Below are 25,021 nucleotides of genomic sequence, written 5' to 3'. Positions count from 1 at the left end.
AAGAGAAGTAAAAGAAGCAGGAAAAAAAAGAAGAAAAGAAAGAAAGGAAGGAAAAAAGAAAGCAGGAGAGACGAAGGAAAAGAAAAACGATAAGGGAAGAGAAGAGAACAAAGAAAAGAAGAAAGAGAAAAAAGAAGGGAAAAATAGAACAAAAGAAGGAACAGAAAAAAGAAAAGGGAATAGAAGAAAAGAAATAAAAGAAAAGAGAAAAAAGATGAGAAAGAAGAAAAGAAGGAGGAGGAAAATAAAAGTTATGGTATGTGACTATATGGCAGTGACTGATGTGTTGGTCTGAATGAAATGAATATGAATATTATAGATGTGAATACAGTAACTGCACACGATAGGAGTGTTGACTCTGTACTCTGTGTTAACTGACCACATGTTTTATAAGCACTCACACATAAATAAACACCACAGAGCTTCTGAGTTTGAGGTTATTAAAATAAACCTGATCAGTGTGACATCACTGAGGAAGAGGAGGAAGAGGAGGAGGAGGAGGAGGAGGTTCAGGTTTTGGGTGAGAATGAGGTCCATTAGTGAGTGAAATATTGCATACATTTAATCCAATAAAGAAAACAGTCCTGTGTGTGTGTGTGTGTTTGTGTGTGTGTGTATGTATATTATGTGTGTGTGTGTGTGTGTGAGAATGTGTATGTATATATCATATATACATAAACATTCACACACACACAATATATATACATATACATAATATGTATATGCATATATTGTGTGTGTGTGTATGTATATATGTATATGTATATATTGTGTGTCTGAATATGTATGTATATAATGTATATGTATATACATTGTGTGTGTGTGTGTGTGAGAGTGTATGTATATGTATATATTGTGTGTGTGTATGTATGTATATGTACAGTATATGAATATATTGTGTGTGTAAATATGTATGTATATATGTATATGAATATATATTTGTGTGTGTGTGTGTGTGAGTGTATGTATATATGTATATGTATATATTGTGTGTGTGAGTGTATGTATATATGTATATGTATATATATATAGTGTGTGTGTGTGTGTGTTTGGCAGCAACACACAGCCTACAGCCTGATCAGGAGTGTTACATGTGAATTTGCACTCTGAGAGGAAACACAGCAGGAATGCGCCACTTACACCCAGTTATCCAGCACCACATGGTGTTAGTGTTACTCACAGACAGCAGGCTAGAGCTGAGAGTGCAGCAGAATATGATCACTCCATGGGTCGGGAGTGTGATAACGAGCTGTGTGTTTGAGCGCATGCATGTGTGTGTGTGTGTGACAGTGGCTAGTTCCACATGCCAAAGAGATGTCACTTTGTCAGGAAGCAAGTGCCATACAATTATGTGAGCATGGCTCTGTGTGTGTGTGTGTGTGTGTGTGTGTGTGTGTGTGTGTGTGTGTGTGTGTGTGACACTCACCGCCTCCTGGAGACACACACGCCTGAGTTCAGCCAGACGGGTGCTGAGTAAAGCCTGTAGGCTCCTCCGTCTCTCCTGCAGCTCCACCATTCGTTCAGCACGCTGCTTAGTATCCGTGGAGCCCTGCAGCTCTACACACACACACACACACACACACGCACACACACACACAATGAAAAAAAACGACATCCACATCAAACCTACATCTCACCCGATTCTATCTGTAACATAATTCTCATTTCTGATTGGTCCGTTCTGAGGCGGCGCTTCATTTCCTGTACCAGCGGCTCTAACTCGACGTATTAACGCTGTTTGTGATACACGCTCGTTGTAATACGTTAACGTTTCTATAGTAACCGCTCGTTCACGGGGGCAAGGCTAATAATAAACGAATTAAAAACTGCTGCGCTGTAAATGCGCGCTCTGTAAATAAGATAGATTGGCTTTACTTTTCAGTACGAATGACACACGGTAACGTTCGGCAGTGCTGGAAAAAAAATAAAACAAATTAAAAAAAAATATATAGTGGTTTGTTTGTGCCATGTGATCAGATCTGCTCTGATTCCTTAATAATTTGGAAGTAATTTGACAGACTTGTCTTTGCTTAGGGCTTAGTGCAGAAGTCTGTGATGAAGAACACGCTGTGCTCACCAGGCCCGGTGATTAGCTGAGCTTTGACCTCCATATCATGTGTCTTGCTGCTTTTCTTCACCTACATGGAGAAAGAAAACAAGCTCAGCTTTTCTGTAATCTTAGATATTTTATTATATGTATCGTCGTCGTCGTCGTCGTCGTCGTCATCAGGAAAAAGGTAACAGAGGTTTCTGCAGTTATGTGTATGTTTCAGACTGTTTCTCACCTTCCTGCTGTGCTCATGCGTGCTGAGGAGTGTCGGGCTCGTGGCCATGCAGCACCTCGACGGATCGTCCTGAAGGGGGAGCCACTGTGCTGTCGAAACTGCTGCTGATACTGTTGCTGTGTGTGACGCTTTTTGAACTCAATGCCCTACAAAAAGCACACACACACCCACACACACACACACACACACACCAAAGCTGAGCGAGCATAAGGGTCCGGGTTAAAAGACTGGCTTTGAAAGGAGCCTGATAAGGGCACAAGTGGGCTCTGTAAAGTTACACACAAGTGCGATAGCTCAGTTGCAGTGGGGGTTATAACAGCGCTTTAGGGCTATCGTAAAGGTACACAAAGCCCAGGAGCAGGAGCAGGAGCAGGAGCAGGAGCAGGAGCAGGAAAAGGCTGGAGCTCTGAAATGTGTTCCTGGTTTTTTTCCCCCCCACAGGTTAAGTAAAGCCTGGGATGGGATTTGACTGGATAGAAAACTGACCCTGGTATTTTAGATTTATATATAAAACACAGTAGCAGTGAGTGATCAATGATACTCAATTTCTCTGCTTATATTCTTCACACACACACACACACACACACACACACACACAAAACTAAACTCTTTCCTATAAGTTAGTATGCTACATGCTTGATTTTGTTTGGTGTTGATTAAACCCTGTATTAGAAACAGCTCGTTTACAGGAACGTGTCTAATGGAGATCTAATTAAGATCGTTTAATGAAGTCTCTTTACCAAAAATAAGGAAAATACCTAAATAAATTTGTGTTTCTGAGATTTTGCATCGCAGAAAAGTCCAATCTTGGTGAATGTGTTGTTTTGTTTCTCAGTTATTTGACAAGCTGCAATTTTTCACCTCATTACCTCAAGTGAAAGAAAAAGAGATAGAAGAGAAGCCTATAAATGTAAAAAGCAACAAATAAACTGATAAAAAGTGTGTAACATTGAAGGATATTTGTTGGTAAAATACTGTGGAACAAGAGGAATAAAACAGATGTTATTGGAAAATCACCAGTGACACCAGTGACTCCACCTCCAGTAACTACACCTCCAGTAACTCCGCCTCCAGTAACTCCACCTTCAGTAACTCCATCTGAAGTGACTCCGCATCCAGTCTCTCTGCCTCCAGTAACTCCGCCTCCAGTGACCCCACCTCCAGTAACTACACCTCCAGTAACTCCGCCTCCAGTAACTCCACCTTCAGTAACTCCATCTGAAGTGACTCCGCATCCAGTCTCTCTGCCTCCAGTAACTCCGCCTCCAGTGACCCCACCTCCAGTAACTCCGCCTCCAGTAACTGTACCTCTAGTGACTCCATCTCCAGTAACTCTGACCTCCAGTAACCCCACCTCCAGGAGCTCTGACCACCAGTAATTACACTTCCAGTACCTCTTCTATCAGTAACTCTGCCTCCAGTAACCCCACCTCCAGTAACCACACCTACAGTAACTACACCTCCAGTAGCTCTGACCACCAGTAATTACACCTCCAGTACCTCTGCTATCAGTAACTCTGCCTCCAGTAACCCCACCTCCAGTAACCACACCTACAGTAACTACACCTCCAGTAGCTCCGACCACCAGTAATTACACCTCCAGTACCTCTGCTACCAGTAAATCTGCCTCTAGTAACCCCACCTCCAGTAACTACACCTCCAGTAACTACACCTCCAGTAACCGCGCCTCTAGTAACCCCGCCTCCAGTATCTCTGCCCATTGTTTCTTATGAACAACACTTCCTGGTGTGTATTATTATTATTATCCATAACATGAGAGAGAACAAGTCTATCCTAATAACCTTTTTTTTTTTTTTTTTTTTAACACTACTGAAAATAGCACAGTTACAGCACAATATCGTTTATACCTCAAATTCTATTCACCAACAATTTATATCCAATTATATATGAAAAGCTAGCAGTCAGTGATCTCGTCTCACATGCGCTGAAACTTGACGAAGATGAATCAGAAATGATGATACCGGGGGTCCTTATGGTTACATTTCGCTGCTAGAAGCCAATAATACGTAGCCCCTTTTACATTTACACGGGTTTACTATCGTAAAAACGGTAAGTCTATCATAGTGAAAGTTTTAGCCTGGCATAAACCCATCAGGCAGTGATAAATAAGTGATAATACACCTCATAACTCTTAGAGTCGTAAAGATTAGAGTGTGCGTAAGAAGTCATAAACCCTCCGAGTGCATCCAGCTTCCCTCTCCACCCACCGTCTGTCCGTGGGAACTGTAGACAGGAAATTGAGCTCCAAGAGCAGGAAATAGCTCATAAAGGAGGAAGTGAGTAAAGGAAGCAAAAAAAAAAAAAAAAAAAAGGAGGCCCAAACAATATCGAGAGTGAGAGTCTCACATGAACAGAATATGAAACTATGACTACAAAGACTTAGAGAAAAAAAATCTAAACCAAAAAGCCTAAAGAACCACTTCCTGTAAACATCTCCTTCACCACAGGCACTGGTGAACCGTTCGTTTTTTAAACAACAAGTTCTCTGCCTCTCATGGCGAACCAACACACGGCGGTTTTTCCCCGAACGGTTATTATGTGTGGAGTGCAGGAGAGCACAGGGCACACGGACGGTCAGTCTCCAAAGTGCAATCCATGAGTGTGCTGGAAAAAAATGTGGCATCCTTTTGTCAAGAGACAGAAGGCAGAGAACAAGCTGCTAAATTGTTGGCTCATTTTTGTTGAAGGATGAGTTCCAGGGTTATAATGTAAAAAATACTATTTCTAATCAATCTTTATGAAATAAATTTCATAAACAACATAATAATAATAATAATAATACGTATATATGTATAATAAACATAATACAACATAGTGACAAACTGAGCTTACGGGCGACCCCTTATACAACATAACTACGGACAACTACATGCTAACTCTGCTAACTCGCTTCCTCCTAACACTTCATGACAGGCTATGACTCCAGACAATTTCCTTCCATAATCATTCCTCTTTTTATTTTCCTGTTAATGAATTCTTTCTAATGCAAGTATCCTAATTTTATAAATGTATCTTAAGTGCATCAAAAGCATTCTGTCACAGACCTAGCTAGCTAGCAAGAGCTTGGTTAGCTAAAAACCACGGAGCTTGTTAGCTAAACGTAACAGTATATCACACTCTATCAGGAAAGAAGAAGAAGAAGAAGAAGCCTTTATTATGTCACATATGCATTACAGCACAGTGAAATTCTTTCTTCGCATATCCTAACGTTGAAGCTTGGGGTCAGAGCACAGGGTCAGACACGATACAGCGCCCCTGGAGTAGTGAGGACTACGGGCCTCGCTCAAGGGCCCAACAGTGGCAGCTTTGCCGTCCCGGGGCTTAAACACAGATCCTCCGATCAGCGACCCAGAGCCTTAACCGCTTGAGCCGCCACTGACCCTAAAGGTTTTCCTTTATTAAATTTGGCAGCGGTTATCTGGAATTTTCTGTTGCTAAATGGCCTCAAACTAATAGTCTAGCTAAATGAATGCAGTCTGCAGTCTAGTATCCTTCTATCTATAACATAGAAGTCTGTCCCATGGCTAGCTAGCTAGCTACATAGAATCCTGACCCATGGCTAGCTAGCTAGCTACATTGAATCCTGACCCATGGCTAGCTAGCCATCTACTTAGAAGAAAGTTCTAACTGAGTAAAACTAATAAGAAACACTTAGCAACCTAGCTAGCTCACTACTTAGCGTAAGTATGAAACCAGCTAGCTAAATAACATTTAGAAAGTGTTTTCTTCAGTACTAAGTGAAATCCAGAATTAGCAGCCTAGCTGGATACCTATTTAGCCTAGGTAGCAAGACAAACCTGCTAGCAAGCTGGCTGGATAAATAAAAACGGGGCCTCAGTAGGATACATTCAACAGTCAATACATTACAGAAGTAAAGTTAAAGATTTCTGACATGTTGATGAGCTAAAACCAAACCACATCACAGCACAAACCATGTCGCTTTTCGTGCTAATCAGATTTTAAACTGATAAGTCAACTGATCAGAGCTGAGTAAGATATGGATAAGAAGAGAAACAATTATTTACAAAGAAGTAAGAACATCCTAGTTTGAGTTTGTTTTACTAGATTAGCTGAACTGTTGTATTGTAGCTTGTACTGTGTGATGTATCTTCGGTGGAAAAGAGTCAGGAAATATTAAAACTGACAAAGAATGAACCCCAACTACTCAACTGTTAGTAAAGTACACCCTCGGGACAGAAATGGTCCGATCTTAATCAGATTTCTGTGACTGACAACTCTGTATAACAGCAATTACAATAAATTAATAATGTATACTGAACCCAATCAGGTAAAAAAAAAAAAGTTATATACACAACCGTGTTTGTTTAGAAATTAAAATGCTGGAGTCCGTGAAGCAGGAAGACTTCACTTTAGACACAGACAACACTCTTAAACCCATGCAGAGATACAGGGTCAGAGAAGGACAGCTGAAAGTGATCCACCTGATGAGCTCAATGCAAATAAACACGTGTCGTTAGAGCAAACACAGGATACGTGTCTGCCTCCGTTCGCTAAGTGTAGGATTACAAGGAACGGAGTCTTTACTGTCGTATGTCTGAGCGAAACGGAGACCGATTCGAGCAAAAAATAAAAAAAAAAAACAATAGAAGTAATATATTGAAACCACAAACACACAAGAGACAAAGGCAGATTTGAGAGAACGTATGTGTGTTTAACGTGTGTGACGTCTCCGGCTGTGCGTGAGTGTGTGAGTAAGACAGAGCAAATGTCGAGACAAATGGTCTTCTGTCCTCAGTAAGCCTGCCAGCATTCCGGCACTTCCACTTAGTCATGTTGGAGCCTGCGTTATTGTTTCGGAACAGATGTTAGGCCTGTCCATCCTTCACTGTTTTCTCTTTCTCTCTCTCTCTCTCTCTCTCTCTTTCCCTATCTGCCTTTTCTGTCTCGCGCCGTTCCCCTCCGTAACTCTTTCCCCTTACCTCAGCACAATCCTGTGTCCTCTCAGACTTGTCACCACCGTTTCAGACTGAAACATAACTGCAACTTTCCCCCTTGCACACCTCTGTGGCTGCTGCTGCTGCTGCTGCTGCCGCCTCATGGGAAAACGCTTTGCCCTCCAATCGCTCTTTCATGCAGAAAAACAACCTGACGCATGAACTCTGCAAATTTCTCCTCCCAGGACAGTCTGTGACTTCTCTGATCCTGACAGGCGCTGCCGGATACCCCCACGTATACACACACACACACACACACACACACACACACTGCAAACTTCCCTGCCTCCTGTAATTAATCCGACACTAACGAGGACATGTGGACACAGCTGTTTTGCACTCATGTCTTGCATGTAACCGCAGAAGCCGACGCGACGTCCACAATGACACGAAGCCGACATGCGGCCTAAAGAGGTCAGAAAAACATTCGTGTCCGTTACAACAATCTAGCAAAAACACCTTCGCGTCGCAAGTACAGTCATCTGTCAGTTCTGTCACAACACTGACTGACTTCACTGTGACTCGCTGAGCAATCGCTGTGGTATAAATGAGTTTAACAAAAAATAACTACACCACATGCTATTGGTCAGAAGGCACTGATTTGAGGGGTTGTGGTAGCTTACAGTATGAACAGCAGCTACGTTAATTCATCTCCACTGCTTCTCTCTTTCTACCCATCCCGAGGCATCCAGAAATTGTTCCAGCTCCGATTGTCTTCCGTGCCATGGAAATTTTGGACCTCCCCCGAGATGAGGCCGACTCTGTAAGGGTCCTGAGGCATCTAGAGATGTTCCAGCTCCAGTTAGACTCTGCGATACTAAAGAGGAGATGCAACTCCATGTGGTCTTTTGCATCAATATAACATTTATCAGACTGTATATTTATAATCACACTCTTCAGTGTCACCCATATGAGGATGAGGTTCCCCTTTGAGTCTGGTTCCTCTCAAGGTTCCTTCCTTCCATTCAAGGGACTTTTTCCTCCCTACAGTTACCTGAGTCACCTCAGACTTGCTCATTGGGGATAAATACAAACACATTTAAATAGATCTAATATTAATCTTGAATTTTGTATAATATTAATCTTTATATTACTCTTTATAATAACCTTTTGTTCTATGTTTATGTTCTGTAAAGCTGCTTTGAGACCATGTCAATTGTAAAAAGCGCTATACGAATAAATTTGAATTGAATTGAATTAAAAGCTTAGTGGTTAAGGTGCTGGACTGCTGATTGGACGGTTGTGAGTTCAAATCCCAGGTCCACCAAGCTGCCACTGCTGGGGCCCTGAGCAAAGCCCCATACACTTTCTACACCAGCAGATCTGTCAGTAGTGCAGCTGCAAATCACAGGATTATATTAATGTGTGTATGTTATACACTTATACCACTGAGCTGCTAGATTCTCAAATCCGGAAAGATGATGTGAGGGAAAGTTTATAGCTGCTATCTATAATACAACACACGTAATTACAGGAACTAACTTGTCTCCCAGATGTTCCGCAACATTACATGTAACTATACATAGATAAAAAGGATGCTGTGGTATAAGACTCCCTAATAAAAGGCTTTGGTGTTAGACACGATGTTCTAAAGAAAATAATCAAATACATTACGGGATGGCATAAGTAACCCTTTGTGTTAGACTGTATTACACCACCTTGTCTGTGATTATTTTCACATAGCCGTTCTCTTTTAGCTCATTCGGTGTGTCCTGTGTGTACCAAATATAGGGCTGGGCGATAAAACGATAACGATATGTATCGCGATAGACACCTGATCGATATCAATAAAAAATGCGTTCGATAAAACGTACGACATTTTTTATTCTTCGTCGGAAGAAAACAGAGGTTGCGAAGCAAGTTTGGTTGCATTAACAAAGGCACTCACTCTCTGGTAACCTAGCAACGTAGGGAGTGACACGCTAACAGCCAATCGTGTAACAGTATCACGTTTGGTTGCGCCATATCGTCGTCTCGTGCTGGTCTGCTGGATTCCTCTTCAGTAACCGGCGACTGATGAGCAGAAAATGAGATGCAGCGAGCGAGGAAACGTCAGCTCGCCAGTATGGCAGTTTTTTTGGATATTATAAGTCTGACCGTAGTCACCAGAAGGTGAACAGCTAGTGAACTTCCTAGCACTAAACTTGCACTAAATTCTCAGGTTTCTCTATGTTTATATTTAACACTTTGCACTATTTTATTACACTTTATTAAGCATTTCTTACACTTTCTTTCATTTTGCACCTTAAATGTTAAGAGATAAACGTTAAGTGTTCATTGTGACTTTAGACTTAAGTTTACATTATAATTATTTGAGGTTTCCTGCTTGTTGACATTTCTGTCTTTAATAACTGAGGGGATTACGATCAGAGGAAGGTTAAGTTTAAACTAAAAATGTTTAAATGTAATATATTTTTCTCCTGGTCCTTATTTTAAATGGGTCATAAAAAATATCAATAATTATCGATATCGACCGATATGAAACACTGATATCGTGATACAGTTTTCAGCCATATCGCCCAGCCCTAACCAAATAACATACAATTCTATGCCATTTTGTAGCGTGAGTACTGTGTTCATACTGAAAACTCCAGGAAGAGGTGAATTTCAAGTACGCCGATGTTGCAATTATTAAACTTACAGGTCGAGGCTAGAAAGCGCTGTATCTAGATGACACACCGGGTCACTCCAGATGACACACCGTGGTTGAAACCTCTTAATAATGTCTTTTATATAACTTTATGATCACTATGTGATTTTTTAAAAATTCACCCGACTGAAGCGGCGTCACGTTACACGTGTTTGACATCCTTTCACATACTCTTGACTGGAAAATTACTTCTGGTTACGACGGTAGTGTACGTAGTGTATAGTGTAAGTGTGTAGTGTGACATTTTTGTAAACATCGTCCCATCATTCATAAACTCAATTGTATCGTAACGAGTCTACGCAAACCTTCGATAAACTTATCAATATATACGTTTATAAATCATTAAGTGATATATTTATGAGTATGATGCGTGAGTTGTTCTTTTGTTTAGCCCCTTGCACACTTTTAATCTCTCTGGGACAAAAGCTAAAACAAACAAAGCCCGGCTACTACTTCAAGTGGACGAGGAGGGCTGGAGGTGATAACCAGACGCCGTTATGGTGCCACACTCTTTAGCATGAAGGTCAACGGTTGTCAACCGTGTGTGTGTGTGTGTGTGACAGAGTGCCAGTATCCTGCAGTAAATTGGCACATCTCCATTTCAATCAGAAAGTGTTTTTTTTTTTTTTTTTTTTGCCCCTGACCAAAAAGCTGAATGTCAGTTTCTCAGATTTATAAAATCTCTACAAGACACCTGAGGACCTAGTTGCCCCATGGGTAGTACTTTTCAATAAGTAACATTATTTAAAAAACCCAACAACAACAACACCAGCTATAAACAGACTATGAGCATGTGGATTCTCTAAAACGGTGTATTTAGAGTGAAGGCCGGTGCAGAAGCTAAATTTTATTTCTACTCTAGCAATTATACTAAAGTTACATATAATTACTTGTGATTACATGTCATTTCCATCCTCTGTTTTCACTTTCAGAGATTTAGGTCATGGACACGCTTCTGTAAACAGAGCACAGGGAATTGTTATTTGATGTGGCGTTATTTGGTGAGGCTTCCAGATTTTATAGCATACAAGGATAACAAACTAACACTCTATGGTAAAATAAGCACATTTTACACCTTCCTTACTGCACCAGGGTAACAATCCAAAGGCAAACAGATATTTTCAAACTGACTTCGTGAAACGTTAAACGTTGGCTAAAAACGCTTGGAGGAGAGCACTATTTTATTTTATATACTCACGGTGACATGCCCGAGACTGGCTAGCGTTGTCGTGATCGACCGTGGAGTAAAATAATGTTAGCACTCTAAAGCAATGATGATGAGCTTCCACTTCATCATTAGTCACGTCAGCATTTCTGAGTGAAGTAATCCTTTAATGGCAGGACTTACTGAAACTTTCTTTACACTTTCAGTGTTTCCTGGGAGTAACTTTTTTTGTTGCAATATAAACAAATAAATAAATAAAAAGAATAACGCTGAAAAGAAAGCACTACATTTTCACCACCCCTTGAGGCTGAAGGTCAGGGCCTGGCTTTTATGCATCAGTCAGGTGGTGCCGTGTCGGTGCAAGACAATCTTTTCTTTTCAAGGGCCCCTAAGCTTCTAACACAATCAAGTCTGACAGCCACATTCTCAGAGATTGATTGAAGCACAAGTCAAACAACCAGCAACATGAGGTCTTGCTACGAGGCTATGAGGCCAGACGGCGGTTTCAAAGCTTCAAATATGACTCGAATTCCCCGAAACTCAAAGCAACAGCAAGTGAATAAAGACAGGGTAAGGGTTTGATGGGCAGCCCCCACGGAGAGCACCTTCATGCTCTTTAGTCTCAGTTCCCATATTTCTCTCCTTTGTTCTTTCACCCCAAAAATCTGCCCCCAAACACAACCAACCCACCCCCTCAGCAGGCCAGGTGGAAGCCACATTTCCTCTGACTGGCAGGAACAGCAGCTCCAGCAGGGTCCAGGCCGATAGGCTACAGACAGCAGATGGCTAGAGCACATGTATGCGCTCCGGTCCACCCGTTAAACATCCTTCCACATTCACCGCTATGATATTTTGCTTTTAGCATAGAAATGCTGCTAAGTAGCCCTAAGATCGTCACAATGCTACTTCAAAAACTAAACATGTTCTTGCTGCAAGGCCTTTAACCTCCAATAAACATTATCAACAAAACCAGAGAGAAAGTAAACGCGTAAGTTATACGACATTATTCTCATTTTTCTCACTAAGCTACCGGTGTTCGAGCTCTTGTTTACTTTTTTCCGGCTCTGTCGCTCAGCTCTATCGCACACTGATACCTTTTCCCAAACTCCACCTTACAGTTAACCCACTAGCTACCTGTTATCATGAAGATTTCTAATACAACTGACAGAAAAAGACCGTCCCACAGAGGATCCACGAGTCGATCAATCGAAATATCGATCTAAATATAAACCGACGTAATGTAATCCACATAGGAGATGATCTGGCTTTAATATCAAAGGTTTTCCTTATACAATAACTAGAAACCTAACGGTGGGGCACGGTGGCTTAGTGGTTAGCACGTTCGCCTCACACCTCCAGGGATGGGGTTCGATTCCCGCCTCCGCCTTGTGTGTGTGGAGTTTGCATGTTCTCCCCGTGCCTCGGGGGTTTCCTCCGGGTACTCCGGTTTCCTCCCCCGGTCCAAAGACATGCATGGTAGGTTGATTGGCATCTCTGGAAAATTGTCCGTAGTGTGTGATTGCGTGAGTGAATGAGAGTGTGTGTGTGCCCTGTGATGGGTTGGCACTCCATCCAGGGTGTATCCTGCCTTGATGCCCGATGATGCCTGAGATAGGCACAGGCTCCCCGTGACCCGAGGTAGTTCGGATAAGCGGTAGAAAATGAGAGAGAGAGAGAGAGAGAGAGAGAAACCTAACAAGTGCTAGAAACTTTATTTGTAAAGTAACTGATAACAGACCTGTAAACAGTTTTTAGCTAATCAGTCAGTACTATTACTTAGACATGAACCGCTAGTATGACTAGCGTATTTTGACACTGTAAACACAGCCTGCTTGTCTTGCATATCGTCGCTGTCGGGCGGAAACCTCGTACGGCCAAATTTTGTCAATTTCATATTTTTTCACATATCGATGCTATTGGTCAGTCCCCACGTGGGTCTGTTATTTTTACAAGTTATTAACCAATCTAAAGTCTTGAAAATAGCTTGAGCGCAAATCTCATAACTCCATTGGACACTTCAACTGTCCACCTCTTCCTCACTCCGTGGGAGAGCTTCACGGCATATTTCTCCTTAATAAGAGTCGCAACGAATCAACACGTCTTCTGAGGTAAATGTCTTCAAAACACTGGGCTCAAAGAAAAAAAAATCTTGACCCCCGCTAGTTCTGGTGCTCGTCTGAGGACAGGAATTTAGCGCAAGACAATCCACTGCAACGCGGACTAAACCCTGTGCACTGCAGATAAGGTACGGCGTTTTTTTAATTTCCTGAAAAATAACGGTTTTGGAGATACGAGGATTCCGCCTGACAGCGACGATATACTGATATGTCTTACATGCTAACTGTGCTAACCAGATTAGCCAGAAGATGGCTAGGCTAATAAACTTGATCGACTGAACATTGGGTTTTGGCTTTTGCTATATCTTTGTTATATATCATGATAAATAAGTCATTAGAGACACAGTCTGTAAAGTTACAGGGTGTTGGTAGAGTGCTGCTAATTAGCCTGTAGGCTAGCAATACAGCTAGTGAGAGAAGAGAGTAGAATTAAGACTTGATTTAAGGTAGAGGATAACAGAAATAACTTGTTCTTCAACGAGTAGAAAAGGAATCAGTGTCAAATTGCTGTGAAATACAAAAAATAAAAGGTTATGGATTTACTTTACTTTACTTTATTTTATAGCATACAATGATAACAAACTAACACTCTGTGGTAAAATAAGCACATTTTAGAGTGGACATGAGCACTTGTATTAAACAAAGGTGGGACAGGAAGTGGGACTGCTGCATTCAGACTAAACCGAGTCGTACACAGGCTGCGCTGGCACAGTGTTTACCAGCTGAACAGGAACAAGCATGTAGGGTTACAATACCACTGCCAAATCCTCACCGTAACAGCGAAGACGTCCAACTTTAGGCTATTAATAGCTTCATAGCTGAAAATAAAGACAAAGATGCACCGCACCGAGCGCACACACACACACACACCACGGCCTGGCGCATGGATGACACTGAAACATGCACATATGTGTGGATGAGTCTCAAAACTGGTCTCTGAGCTACACTGTTCTCCAGAGACAACACGTAATATTCAGGAACTGCATTCATCAAGGTCGGAAACTTCCACAGGTAACAAACACAATATATATCAGCCTTATAGCTGTCCACTGTTTCAGCTCTCTATACAGTACATCTCTATAGTGTCTAAGATAAACGTTCTCCTCATTGGTCATATTCCTGAAATTTGTGACATCTGAGTTGGGTTTTTTTCAGCGTTTAGAACAGAAGGCATGAAGCACCACATGTGAGAACCTCAGGAGGCAGCGGACGATGACGACTGATCCAGGACGCTCGTGACCGATACATGGATTGGTGGAAATCACACCGTCCTTTATTAAAGATGTTTTTTCATTTAAATAACCTGTTTATTGACAGACGGAAAGTTCAGGAATAAAATGCTCCAATAAATAAATATAATGTTTTTTTTACACTTTAACACTCAAAGAGAACGTCTGATTTATGAGAACGTGATAAAGACATCTATTGCCCCTTTTCCACCAAAAAGAACCGGGTGCTGGTTCAGAGCTAGTGCTGGTTCAAAGTCGGTTCCACTGGTGAACCTTCTAAGAACCGGTTTGCCTTTCCACCGGCTAGAGAGCCGTCACAGAGCCGAGTCTGACGTCACTGTATACGTGTCACGTGTCCCAGCAACTTTAGCGCAGCAGCGGCAAATACAAAACAACAACAATGGCGGATGTTGCTTTACTGTTATTGCTCATGGCTTTGTGAACCTACATTAACACCCAAACTCGGCGAATCCAACGTGTACGTGCAGCTCCATGTAATCTGTATAAACGGAGGTTGTTATCGAGAAAGTACATAACGTTATTTTATCATTAACACAGAAAAAAGTTAGCCTTAGCATGTAGTTACTTACTATCATGTGTGCTGATAATGTATCATATCGCGGTAAAGTAAAGGTGTATTAAACATTAGTATACTTAAGGTACATTATCAAATGCGCTAACAGTAGCCCCGCCCACAGCCCCGCCCACAGCCCCTGACACAAGCGGTTCTTAAGTCTAGACCAGCAACGTTTTGGTGCTACTTAAGAACCACTTTTCCTGGTACAGAGCCGGTGCTTTGGCTGTCGAAAAAGAAAGAACTGGTTCTAAATTAGGCTCCGAACCTGCACTCAAACTGCCTCGATGGAAAAGGGGCATCTGTTTAGTTGGGCAAATATAACCCTTATTCTACCTCTACACCAAATCAAGTCTCTCTTGTTAAACATACACACTGCAGAATTGCCTCGCTTTGTTCTCTTATCGCTTCAATCTGCTTACGCATGGCAAACCCACAGGCCTCGTCCAAAGACAGGTGATGGTTAGGATGTATCACCCGTATGAGCACATCTGGAGGGCACATGCTGCCAACAATTTGCCTCTTTTGTCTGGGAGTTGGGGCTGAACTTAAAAAAACACCAAACACGCAACAGAAAGCAGGCGATAAAATACAAAGCAATGATGAAAAGTCTGTAATCAAAACCTGTATATAATAAATATTCCTTATCATTTCTATAACAGACATAACGGATACAGACAGAACCCTTCCTTATAGATCAACCCTTTCAGATGGTTTGCTTCCTGTTTAAAGGTATCGGCGTGTAATAATGTAACGTCCACGCCGAGACCTCTCGTTGACGACCGTTCGATGTCCCTGTTGGAGGATTTTCGTAATCTATCATTGATTCTGTCTTCAAAGATCTGGCAAAAGCAAAACAGGAGCTGCTTTAAATCAGAGCATGATCCGTAGCAGCAGCAGCAGCAGCAGCAGCAGCAGCAGCAGCAGCGCGGCCTCTTTTACAGCCCAACGACCAGGATTTTACGGCTCTTCCTTTTTTTCTTTTTTTTTTTTTGCTCTTTGATCTCTCTGCGGCGCATGGAACATTACGGCAATGAATCCAGACAGGTTTGGCGGGGTAAAGCCGTAAAGAGAAAGTGCAACAACAGCAACATGTAACACGGAAACGGCAAAAGAAAGGGAAAGTCGGAGTGGGTGTGGGAGCGTCTCGGGAAGCCTGAGCACGAGTTACGATGAGCTGGGGTACAGAATTAAATATTTAAAGAAAGAATTAAAGGGAAGAATTAAAAGAGGGACTATGGGAATGGAGAGAGAGAGAGAGAGAGAGAGAGAGAGAGAGAGAGAGAGAGAGAGAGAGAGAGAGAGAGAGAGAGAGAGAACGACAGACAGACAGAGAGAGAGAGACAGACAGACAGACAGAGAGAGCGAGAGAGAAAGAGAGAGACAGACAGACAGAGAGCGAGAGAGAGTGACACACAGACAGTCAGAGAGAGAGAGCGACAGATAGAGAGAGAGAGAGACAGACAGACAGACAGAGAGAGAGAGAGAGACACAGACAGACAGAGAGCGAGAGCGAGTGACAGACAGACAGTCAGAGAGAGAGAGCGACAGACAGAGAGAGAGAGAGAGAGAGAGAGAGAGAGAGAGAGAGACAGACAGAGAGAGAGAGAGTGACAGAGAGAGAGAGAGAGAGAGAGAGAGAGAGAGAGAGAAAGAGATGGAGAGAGAGAGAGAGTGACAGACAGACAGAGAGAGAGAGAGAGAGACAGACAGACAGACAGAGAGAGCGAGAGAGAAAGAGAGAGACAGACAGACAGAGAGCGAGAGAGAGTGACACACAGACAGTCAGAGAGAGAGAGTGACAGAGCGAGAGAGAGAGAGAGAGAGAGAGAGGGTTAGGATGGTGTGAGACGACTGAGTGTATAGAGCGATGCACAGCAGGACTAGAACAGAGAGAATGGGTTAATTTAAAAGAAAGAACAAAACCTCAGTACTGAGCAGCTGGAATCATACAGATGCAAATCTGAACCCAATTTGAATATTTAAAGCCAGAGGGAAGGATTCTGTTTGTGTGTGTGTGTGTGTGTGTGTGTGTGTGTGTGTGTGTGTGTGTGTGTGTGTGTAAAGCACAGGCATCAAGCGAGCATCGTTTTATGTCCCGACTCCCTCACTGTTCCACCACATCCACCTAATTCCTTCAAACAATCACATTGCTTCAGAATAAACCTCCTGACATCCTCCTGCAGCACTGATATTTCTATACAGAGAGAAAAAGCACAGAATTGCACCTGCAGGGCTGCTCGTGTCCTGAGCTGAACTTACATCAGCTGCTTCTTGCCAACATACGGCAGATACTCTGCTCAAACGTTACACCCAGGGGACGTTGTCTTGTTGAACTTTTATCTCATGACAAACGAGTGAAAACACCGTAGCCGGGGTTGCGTTCCTAAAGCATCTCGTGATCCTGCTTGGCCGGAGGTTTTGGATCGAACTTCTCTCCGGGATTAAAAGTAAATTTTGTAAACAAAATTCTGGTGCTATGAAAGAAAAAAAAAGGCAGAATAATTAATGGGCCTTGTTCTGATGTGAAACAAAAATATCAGGAGAGTGTGAGCTCGAATCCAGAAAATGCCACAGCTGTCCATGGAAAGGCTTTGCTCACTGAAGGGGTGGGACAGCAAACTATCTCGCCTGTCAATCACAGCATCAACGGGATTTCTGGAAGTTGAAATATATATATATATATTTATATATTTGTATATAAGAAGGTGAATAGCAGTTTCCTACAAGGAGAGGAAGCATGTGTGTGATGTGGAGAATAAATGGCCAAACTGGTAGAAAAAAAATATAAAAAAAAATGAGGGAAGGACAAAATTAAAAAAAAAATTCCTCTAAAGAACCTATACAGAAATATAGAAGTAGAATTAGGGGAAAAAATTTCCCATTGTCACTGGGGAAAAAAAATACTCACTGAGTCGATAGGAAGAAACATTGAGAAGAACAATTAAAAGTTCATTCATTCATCTTCTACCGCTTATCCGAACTACCTCGGGTCACGGTGAGCCTGTGCCTATCTCAGGCGTCATCGGGCATCAAGGCAGGATACACCCTGGACGGAGTGCCAACCCATCGCAGGGCACACACACACACTCTCATTCACTCACGCAATCACACACTACGGACAATTTTCCATAGATGCCAATCAACCTACCATGCATGTCTTTGGACCGGGGGAGGAAACCAGAGTACCCGGAAGAAACCCCCGAGGCACGGGGAGAACATGCAAACTCCACACACACAAGGTGGAGGTGGGAATCGAACCCCCAACCCTGGAGGTGTGAGGCGAACGTGCTAACCACTAAGCCACCGTGTCCCCCTGATGCCAGTTATATTCCAAAAAAATAAAAATAAATAAATAAATAAATAAAATAAAATCCATTACTAGTCAGTGTTGGCCTGGGATAATTAGTGCTCGCACATTTTCGCTGATCTAAGACACTGAATCAGATTATTAGTCACTGACGTGTTTCGAAGTGAGATCACCAGAGACCGGTAAATTGTATTTACTTTACAAGCCCGTACTTATCTCCGTATTTAAACGGTGAGCCGACGAGCCGGATGAAGCCGAGCGTCGGCTCTAAAACTAGGACCAGTTTTTCTGGGAAAACAATGAGTTCTCCGTCAGCGGCGGTGCGGTAAATAAATTACATCACCCTTAGAACAGGAAGCAAATCTGACAGGCAGATAGTGACACAATGACAAACGAGGATGTAAACTCATATCTACATTAACCTGGACATGTCCAGTCAGGCCTGGGGAATTGTATAATAACAACATAATCCAATCATTATTATTAGAATACCGTCTCAAATCGCTAACGAATGAATGTTTTGGTCAGAGAGTGTAGATTATTTGACAATAGTTGACATTTTGTCCATGAACTTGTGTTTTGTTCTATCGAACGTCTTTGTTACGTCTCACTCGGCGGTGGTGTTACTATGAAGCTCGTATGAAAGTAGACACTCAGGACCGTTTTTCTCTGGAAAACTAGGAGCGATATATTCATTAAAATAGATATTTTTTCCACACAAATGTTCAAAGTAGATGTCGATATCATCGAACCCATTTCTGCGCTCTGAGACGCCAAGCATAAGGCGTCGTCTTTATCCGCTAAAATTCAGTATAAGGTTATAAACAGAAGGAGAAAACAAACATCTCAGACAGAAAGCCAACCGAGTCCTGACTCGTTTTAGATCAGACTCACAGCCAGAAAAGCATCCTTTTGTTTACGCTGATTGAAAATGTCCCATAAGTCGATTTCCGTTCCGCCAGTTGGGGCAGTGGTGACAAAAGTGGTTACGGCTCTGGATTGTTGATCGGAGGATCAGGGTCCAAACCCCAGCACTGCCAATCTGCCACTGTTGGGCCCTAGAGCAAGGCCCTTAACCCTCTTTGCTCCAGGGGTACAAACTGTATCATAGCTGCCCCTGTGCTCTAACCACAACCTCCTCAGTTGGGATATGCGAAGAAAAGAATTCCACGTTGCCCCAATTCATTTTAATTCAATTCAGTAAATGGTGGTGAAAAGGTTTTCTTATACATCTGAAAGAGTGTGCAACTGAATTGGTGTTGAAGAGAAGGTGTTTATTTCCCATTTTTTGAAGGAGTCTCCAGTGTCAGTTCTTCGTAACAATCAGAGGTTACACTAAGACTTATAAGAGCACATTGCACAATCCAGATGTTGATTCATTTCCTTTAACTTCATGCTCACGAGTGTTTACATATTCATGCATATTCTCCAGTATACTGTACATGGAAAGTGAAGTACGTAAAAGCAACATACAGTTCTGTTACGTGTCCGAACAGTTTAGCACGTACCTCGCAGGTGCCGAAGAGTTGCCTTCGTTCGAGAGCGCGACAAATGCACAAAGGACAAGCGTCAAGCGTCAACTCCGGCTGCACGACACCTTATCGATCTGTCTGCACAACAAGCAAATCAATAGGGTATAAACTGTGACAAACCGATACCGCCCGACCTGATTACTGATTACAGAACCCGATGCAGAAGAACATCTCAGCGAAGAGCCAGCGAAGACCTGTATCTCTGAACGTTCTTACAGAAGTGATGGGGCACAAAATAAACAGCTGTTACGCCGTTCCTATGGAATTCCATTTAGCCATTTAGCTTGTCTTAGGAGAACACATGCTTGCTTAATGCCAGCCCATCAGGAATGCTAGAATGTTGACAACACCACAGCTGATTATGACGAGAATTACATCGATGTCCATTTGGCTTCGGTATGTATGTACGATACGTTTCATACGGCATACTGTAATGCGCTACTTAAGCTTGTCCAGAAGCACCAACACATAGCCACAGTCTTGGTTTATGATGCTGCTGGTTAAAACAATTCTCACTCTCTCATTCATCTTCTACCGCTTATCCGAACTACCTCGGGTCACGGGGAGCCTGTGCCTATCTCAGGCGTCATCGGGCATCAAGGCAGGATACACCCTGAACGCGCACACACACACTCTCATTCACTCACACACTACGGACAATTTTCCAGAGATGCCAATCAACCTACCATGCATGTATTTGGACCGGGGGAGGAAACCGGAGTACCCGGAGGAAACCCCCTAAGGCACGGGGAGAACATGCAAACTCCACACACACAAGGTGGAGGCAGGAATCGAACCCCCAACCCTGGAGGTGTGAGGCGAACGTGCTAACCACTAAGCCGGTTAAAACCATTCAGAAATAGATTTCATCTCTGCTCGAGAAGCCGACCGACGAAGTTTCAAGCGGATTCTGAATTAAAAGAGTCACACGCACAGACGTCCGCACCGATAACGCATTCATGAACCTGGTAACAAGATAAAACCCCATTAACTTTCTTTTTACAAAAGAGCTGCACTTGGCTACAGGCCACAATAAAAAAAAAACAAGCCCTGGTTTCTAGGTAGCCCTCCAAACACTTGAGTAATCTCGTTCCTACTAGGCAACACCGCACTCCTGAAAGACCGGACAAAACCAGTACAGAGTCGTAATTTTTGGTAACTGCGATTCGATGTTGTTTTTCCAAACGCTTTAAACTGAGTCATTGTAATGAAAGGTCAGCTCTTTTTATACGGAGCGATAAAGAATAAAACAGGCCACATGTGATGTAAGAGCCGTAGCTGTAATCACAACGACGACAAGGTTAATGCTGAACATCCTGTAAGTGCAGAACTGTTTGATATTAAAGCACATAACAGTGGAAATGGAACGGTTTATAATACATTCACGCTATTTGGTGTCACCCAGAATAGGACCGGTTCCCTCAGGAGTCTGGTTCCACTTAAGGGTTTCTTCCTCGTGTCGTCTCAAGCGGCATTTAGGACTCTAAGTACGCATCTACGGTCGGATTTGTGCGAATACGCCGCACGACAACGTATACCGTTAAAAGTGCTTAACGCAAAATAACGGAATTAAATCAACCGTAAAGCTTTTCTTCTAAGGTTCTTTCAAAAGCCAACGGTTAATCAATCGGGTGATAGATAATCACACGCAGATGAGATCTCCAAACCAAACACTCGACTTTTGGAGGGATTAAGTACGATTCGGCGTTTTCTTGCTGAGTAAGCAAACCAAGCGGAGCTTTGTGTGAAAATCAGCACTCCTAATACCAAGAGCAAGCGACACTCTCAGCTTAAATGTGTCAGGATGGAGAAAATATTCCAGTTATTTGAGCCTCTAAACATTTCTTTTTCTTTTTTTTTTTCCGACATCCTCTTGGACGGACGCTACTATCGCGCGTCCGTGACACCGGTCACGTGGAAAAACATCGCACGTCGTAAAAGAATCTTTTGGTTCCTGAGTGAAGAGGATAGAAAGTGATGTGCTTGTTGTCAGCAAAGACGGATGGTAAAGAATGTTAAGGCAATGTTAGGAATTTTAATTAAAATCTCAGCGTGAGATCTGCTACAAGGCTCGTCTAAAAGCCACCGATAACAGGACGGAAAACACACAGGAGAACCACGGACACGGACGGAGAAACGTAAAAAGAGTTTGTAAGCCGGAGAGCGGATCGTGACGGTTGACGACGGAAGCAGAATGTGATCAATTACTTATATGTTGAGAATCGTTGTCATATAACCTGACATGATATTGCTTCAGGCTATTATAGAAGTTTCTTTGGATTGTCTTGGAAAAAAAAAACAAACACAGTCTTTTATAAGTTCATACTTGTTTAATTCAGGAAATTAATCCGTTGTAAATGATTTCATGAAACATAACGTCATAACGTCTAGACCTTCCTCCATAACCAAACACCTGGTAAATCAGGTCTCTGAGCCCTCAGGGCTGGAAACAGGGACGACTGTCATCCTAAAAAGATGTGGCTAAAACAAACAGAGCTCATCGTTATAAAATGTGCTGTGCTGTACATTTAGATCTGTAATCCAGATCAAGGGCAGGTTTTAGCTGCACCGAAGGCTGTTCTATCACTTCGGTGATAAGAGGCGAAAGGTTGTGTTGGTTGACTTGAGAGCTTCCTGTGTAGGTTTTAAACACAAGAGCAATGTTTGTTGACAGAACAGGTCCCAGAAACTGTGACGTTTTCTATCCACGGTGCCAAGTGTTATTCATTAGCGGTTGATAAAACTTTCGGACTAATCGTACACTGTGAAACGAAGCGTAGCTCCTGAGCGGTGAGTCAGTCTGAGGATTTTGAGTTTATCCGTGAGTCACTCTGACTTTGTGGCTCACATACACATTTATGAAAAGCAGTTGCTCGAGTCTCATCTAAATAGTCTGAACATTTTAAAATGCACCATAATAATCAGTAGAGATAACGTCATAACGTCACTATAATAAAGCAGCAGTCACATGCATCCCTCTTTTTTCTCCCCAAGTAACACAGGACAGTTTATTCTGGTTAAAACATTTGATCGAATTCACATTAGACCAAAATGTAGTATATGAACTGAATGTGAGCTTAAAGTTTTTTGGTTGTTTTTTTTTTTTGTCCGTTTCGTGTTGCCTGATGTCCTGGTTAGGATGAAGTAAGTTGTTCGAGTCTCATCTAAATAGTCTGAACATTTTTAAAATGCACCTTAACGATCGTTAGAGATGACGTCATTATCACCTCCCTATAATAAAGCGTAATTAGAGATGATGTCATAACGTCACTATAATAAAGCAGCAGTCACGTGCATCCATCTTTTCTCCCCAAGAACACAGGACGGTTTATTCTAATCAATGCATCTGATCAAATTCGGTCTTACCTCTGCTCAGGACTACATCCAGACTCTCAGTCTTTCTGTCATGATCCTTTAGTTAAAGAGTTCATAAGAGATTCGACTCAACAGGTATCGACTCCCTTTAAATCCCTGTTAGATCTGGTAATGCATGAAAAACACATCAAGAAAGATCCTTGGTGCAATAGCGCCAGGAAACCTTTGTGTTCAAGCCAAACGTTATAAATAAGATGCATAAGAATGTTTGAGTGTGTTAAGAGGCTCTCTGCAGAAACAGCACTGAGACATTTCGACTCACTTCGGCTCACAGGTCGAGAGAACCAAGCGGGCGAAACCATCCGAGCCGCGCAGGGGGGGAGCAGAATTCCGCACAACTACGCTTTGACTATTTTCACACCGATAAACGTGCTCTTTCTTCGTTTTATATCGAGGATTAACTTTCTGATAGCTGTATTTTAAAGCGCTGTTTCGGTTCGAAACGGCACGTAGATTTAATTTTGAAAGAGGTTTCATTGACGTCCCCCTAAAGAGAGTTGGTCGCGACTGTTTTGGTAACATGCAGTAGGTTTTCTTTACTTCTTTTAACGTGTGCGAGCTAAATTTTATTGAAAGGGTTCAACGAAGTGCCGAAAATATACTGTTTCCTCTGGTAGTTTTAAGGTTTGGTGTTTTAAACGTGTTTTTCAGAGAGGAAAGTCACGTTAGGTGAAGGTGAAGCATGGTGCGCGCGCGCGCGCTCGTGCGTTTTCCCCATTTTTTTGGGGGAGGAATCGACCAAGTGTCATTGTGAGATAATGTAAATCTTTGTTTGCACAAAAACAACATGAGCAAAACGTGCACAGTCACTTCTTTGGGTGCCATCATGTACAGCAAAGCATTCATAATGAAGCACATAAAGAACCAAAATGTGGTATATGAATTGTGGACTAAAGGTTTATTTTTTTTTTTTTTATCCGCTTCATGTTGCCTAATGTCCTGGTTAGGATGAAAACTGAGAAGGTGTTTCTCCTACCCTGAATTACCCCATGGGATCAAGCACTGTAGGTTGATTTGCAAACCAATGAGCACAAGCACAGCTCCTAACAGGACACATCTATTCTCATGTTAAATACTGCCATTTAAATTGCACCACGGAACCGTCTTTCTGGCCCTTCTGACTACGTTCGCACGATTCTTTAAGCCTATATAAATGAAAAGCTCAGCCAAAAGATGAACACGTTAATAACATTCACCAGAATAGGGTTAAGCGTGTGTTCACCTCGTTTATCTTTAATCCGCAATCAGTTTTCTGCTGGAAATCTCGTTTTTGCAAGCAAGCGTTCGTATTCCTGCGACTGTCGGTATACTGAAAAATCTAAACCGTATCACTGAGAATCAGCCAGAAGTTGACGCCAATAATACATTACAATAATCATTCATTTGTTTTTAATTTGCTTGCTTTCATTTTTTAACAAAACACCTCGTTTACGTTTCAGTTCACCATGACAGGCTTCGTGTAGCTTGTCTCGGTGTAACGACCTCTACCGTTGTCACTTGTTTGCATGTCCTGTTCAGTCCATATGTTTTCAGCTCAGATGTGAAGCTATAGTAAATATATATCTTCAAACACTAGTTAAACTAACCAGTGTAAAAAATTGGTTGTTTGATGTACATGTTACAAGCCAGGCTGCGTAATGCATTCATTGACCGATTAGCAAAGCAAAATAAACTCACCAGAGCTACATTCACTCACCAGAGGCACCGGGAATCCCTGCTATTTTATAGCGAGCTTTATTTTTCTTGTCTATGTCTAATATTTGTAGCAGGATAGGTTGAATCCGAGTCTATAAGTTTTATTTACATTT

The 25,021-nt window shown here is 42.2% G+C and overlaps 1 protein-coding gene across 1 annotated transcript in view; it reads right to left on the bottom strand.

Annotated features, from left to right (window-relative positions):
- Positions 1 to 23,482, bottom strand: part of ccdc120a (coiled-coil domain containing 120a) — a 35,070-nt gene extending 11,588 nt beyond the window's left edge. Inside the window, exons 1-4 of the mRNA XM_060881007.1 lie at positions 23,205 to 23,482; positions 2,286 to 2,431; positions 2,078 to 2,138; positions 1,427 to 1,557 (exon numbers count right to left, since the gene is read on the bottom strand). Of these exons, the coding sequence (XP_060736990.1) occupies positions 1,427 to 1,557; positions 2,078 to 2,138; positions 2,286 to 2,333 (240 nt within the window). The 5' untranslated portion in view covers positions 2,334 to 2,431; positions 23,205 to 23,482. The remainder of the gene's footprint in view (positions 1 to 1,426; positions 1,558 to 2,077; positions 2,139 to 2,285; positions 2,432 to 23,204) is intronic.
- Positions 23,483 to 25,021: the final 1,539 nt, after the last annotated feature.

This window comes from Tachysurus vachellii, chromosome 11 (genome assembly GCF_030014155.1).
Source record: "Tachysurus vachellii isolate PV-2020 chromosome 11, HZAU_Pvac_v1, whole genome shotgun sequence".
Lineage (NCBI taxonomy): Eukaryota > Metazoa > Chordata > Actinopteri > Siluriformes > Bagridae > Tachysurus > Tachysurus vachellii.
Note: the sequence above shows the minus strand (reverse complement) of the source record. Positions and strands in the feature narration are given on the sequence as shown.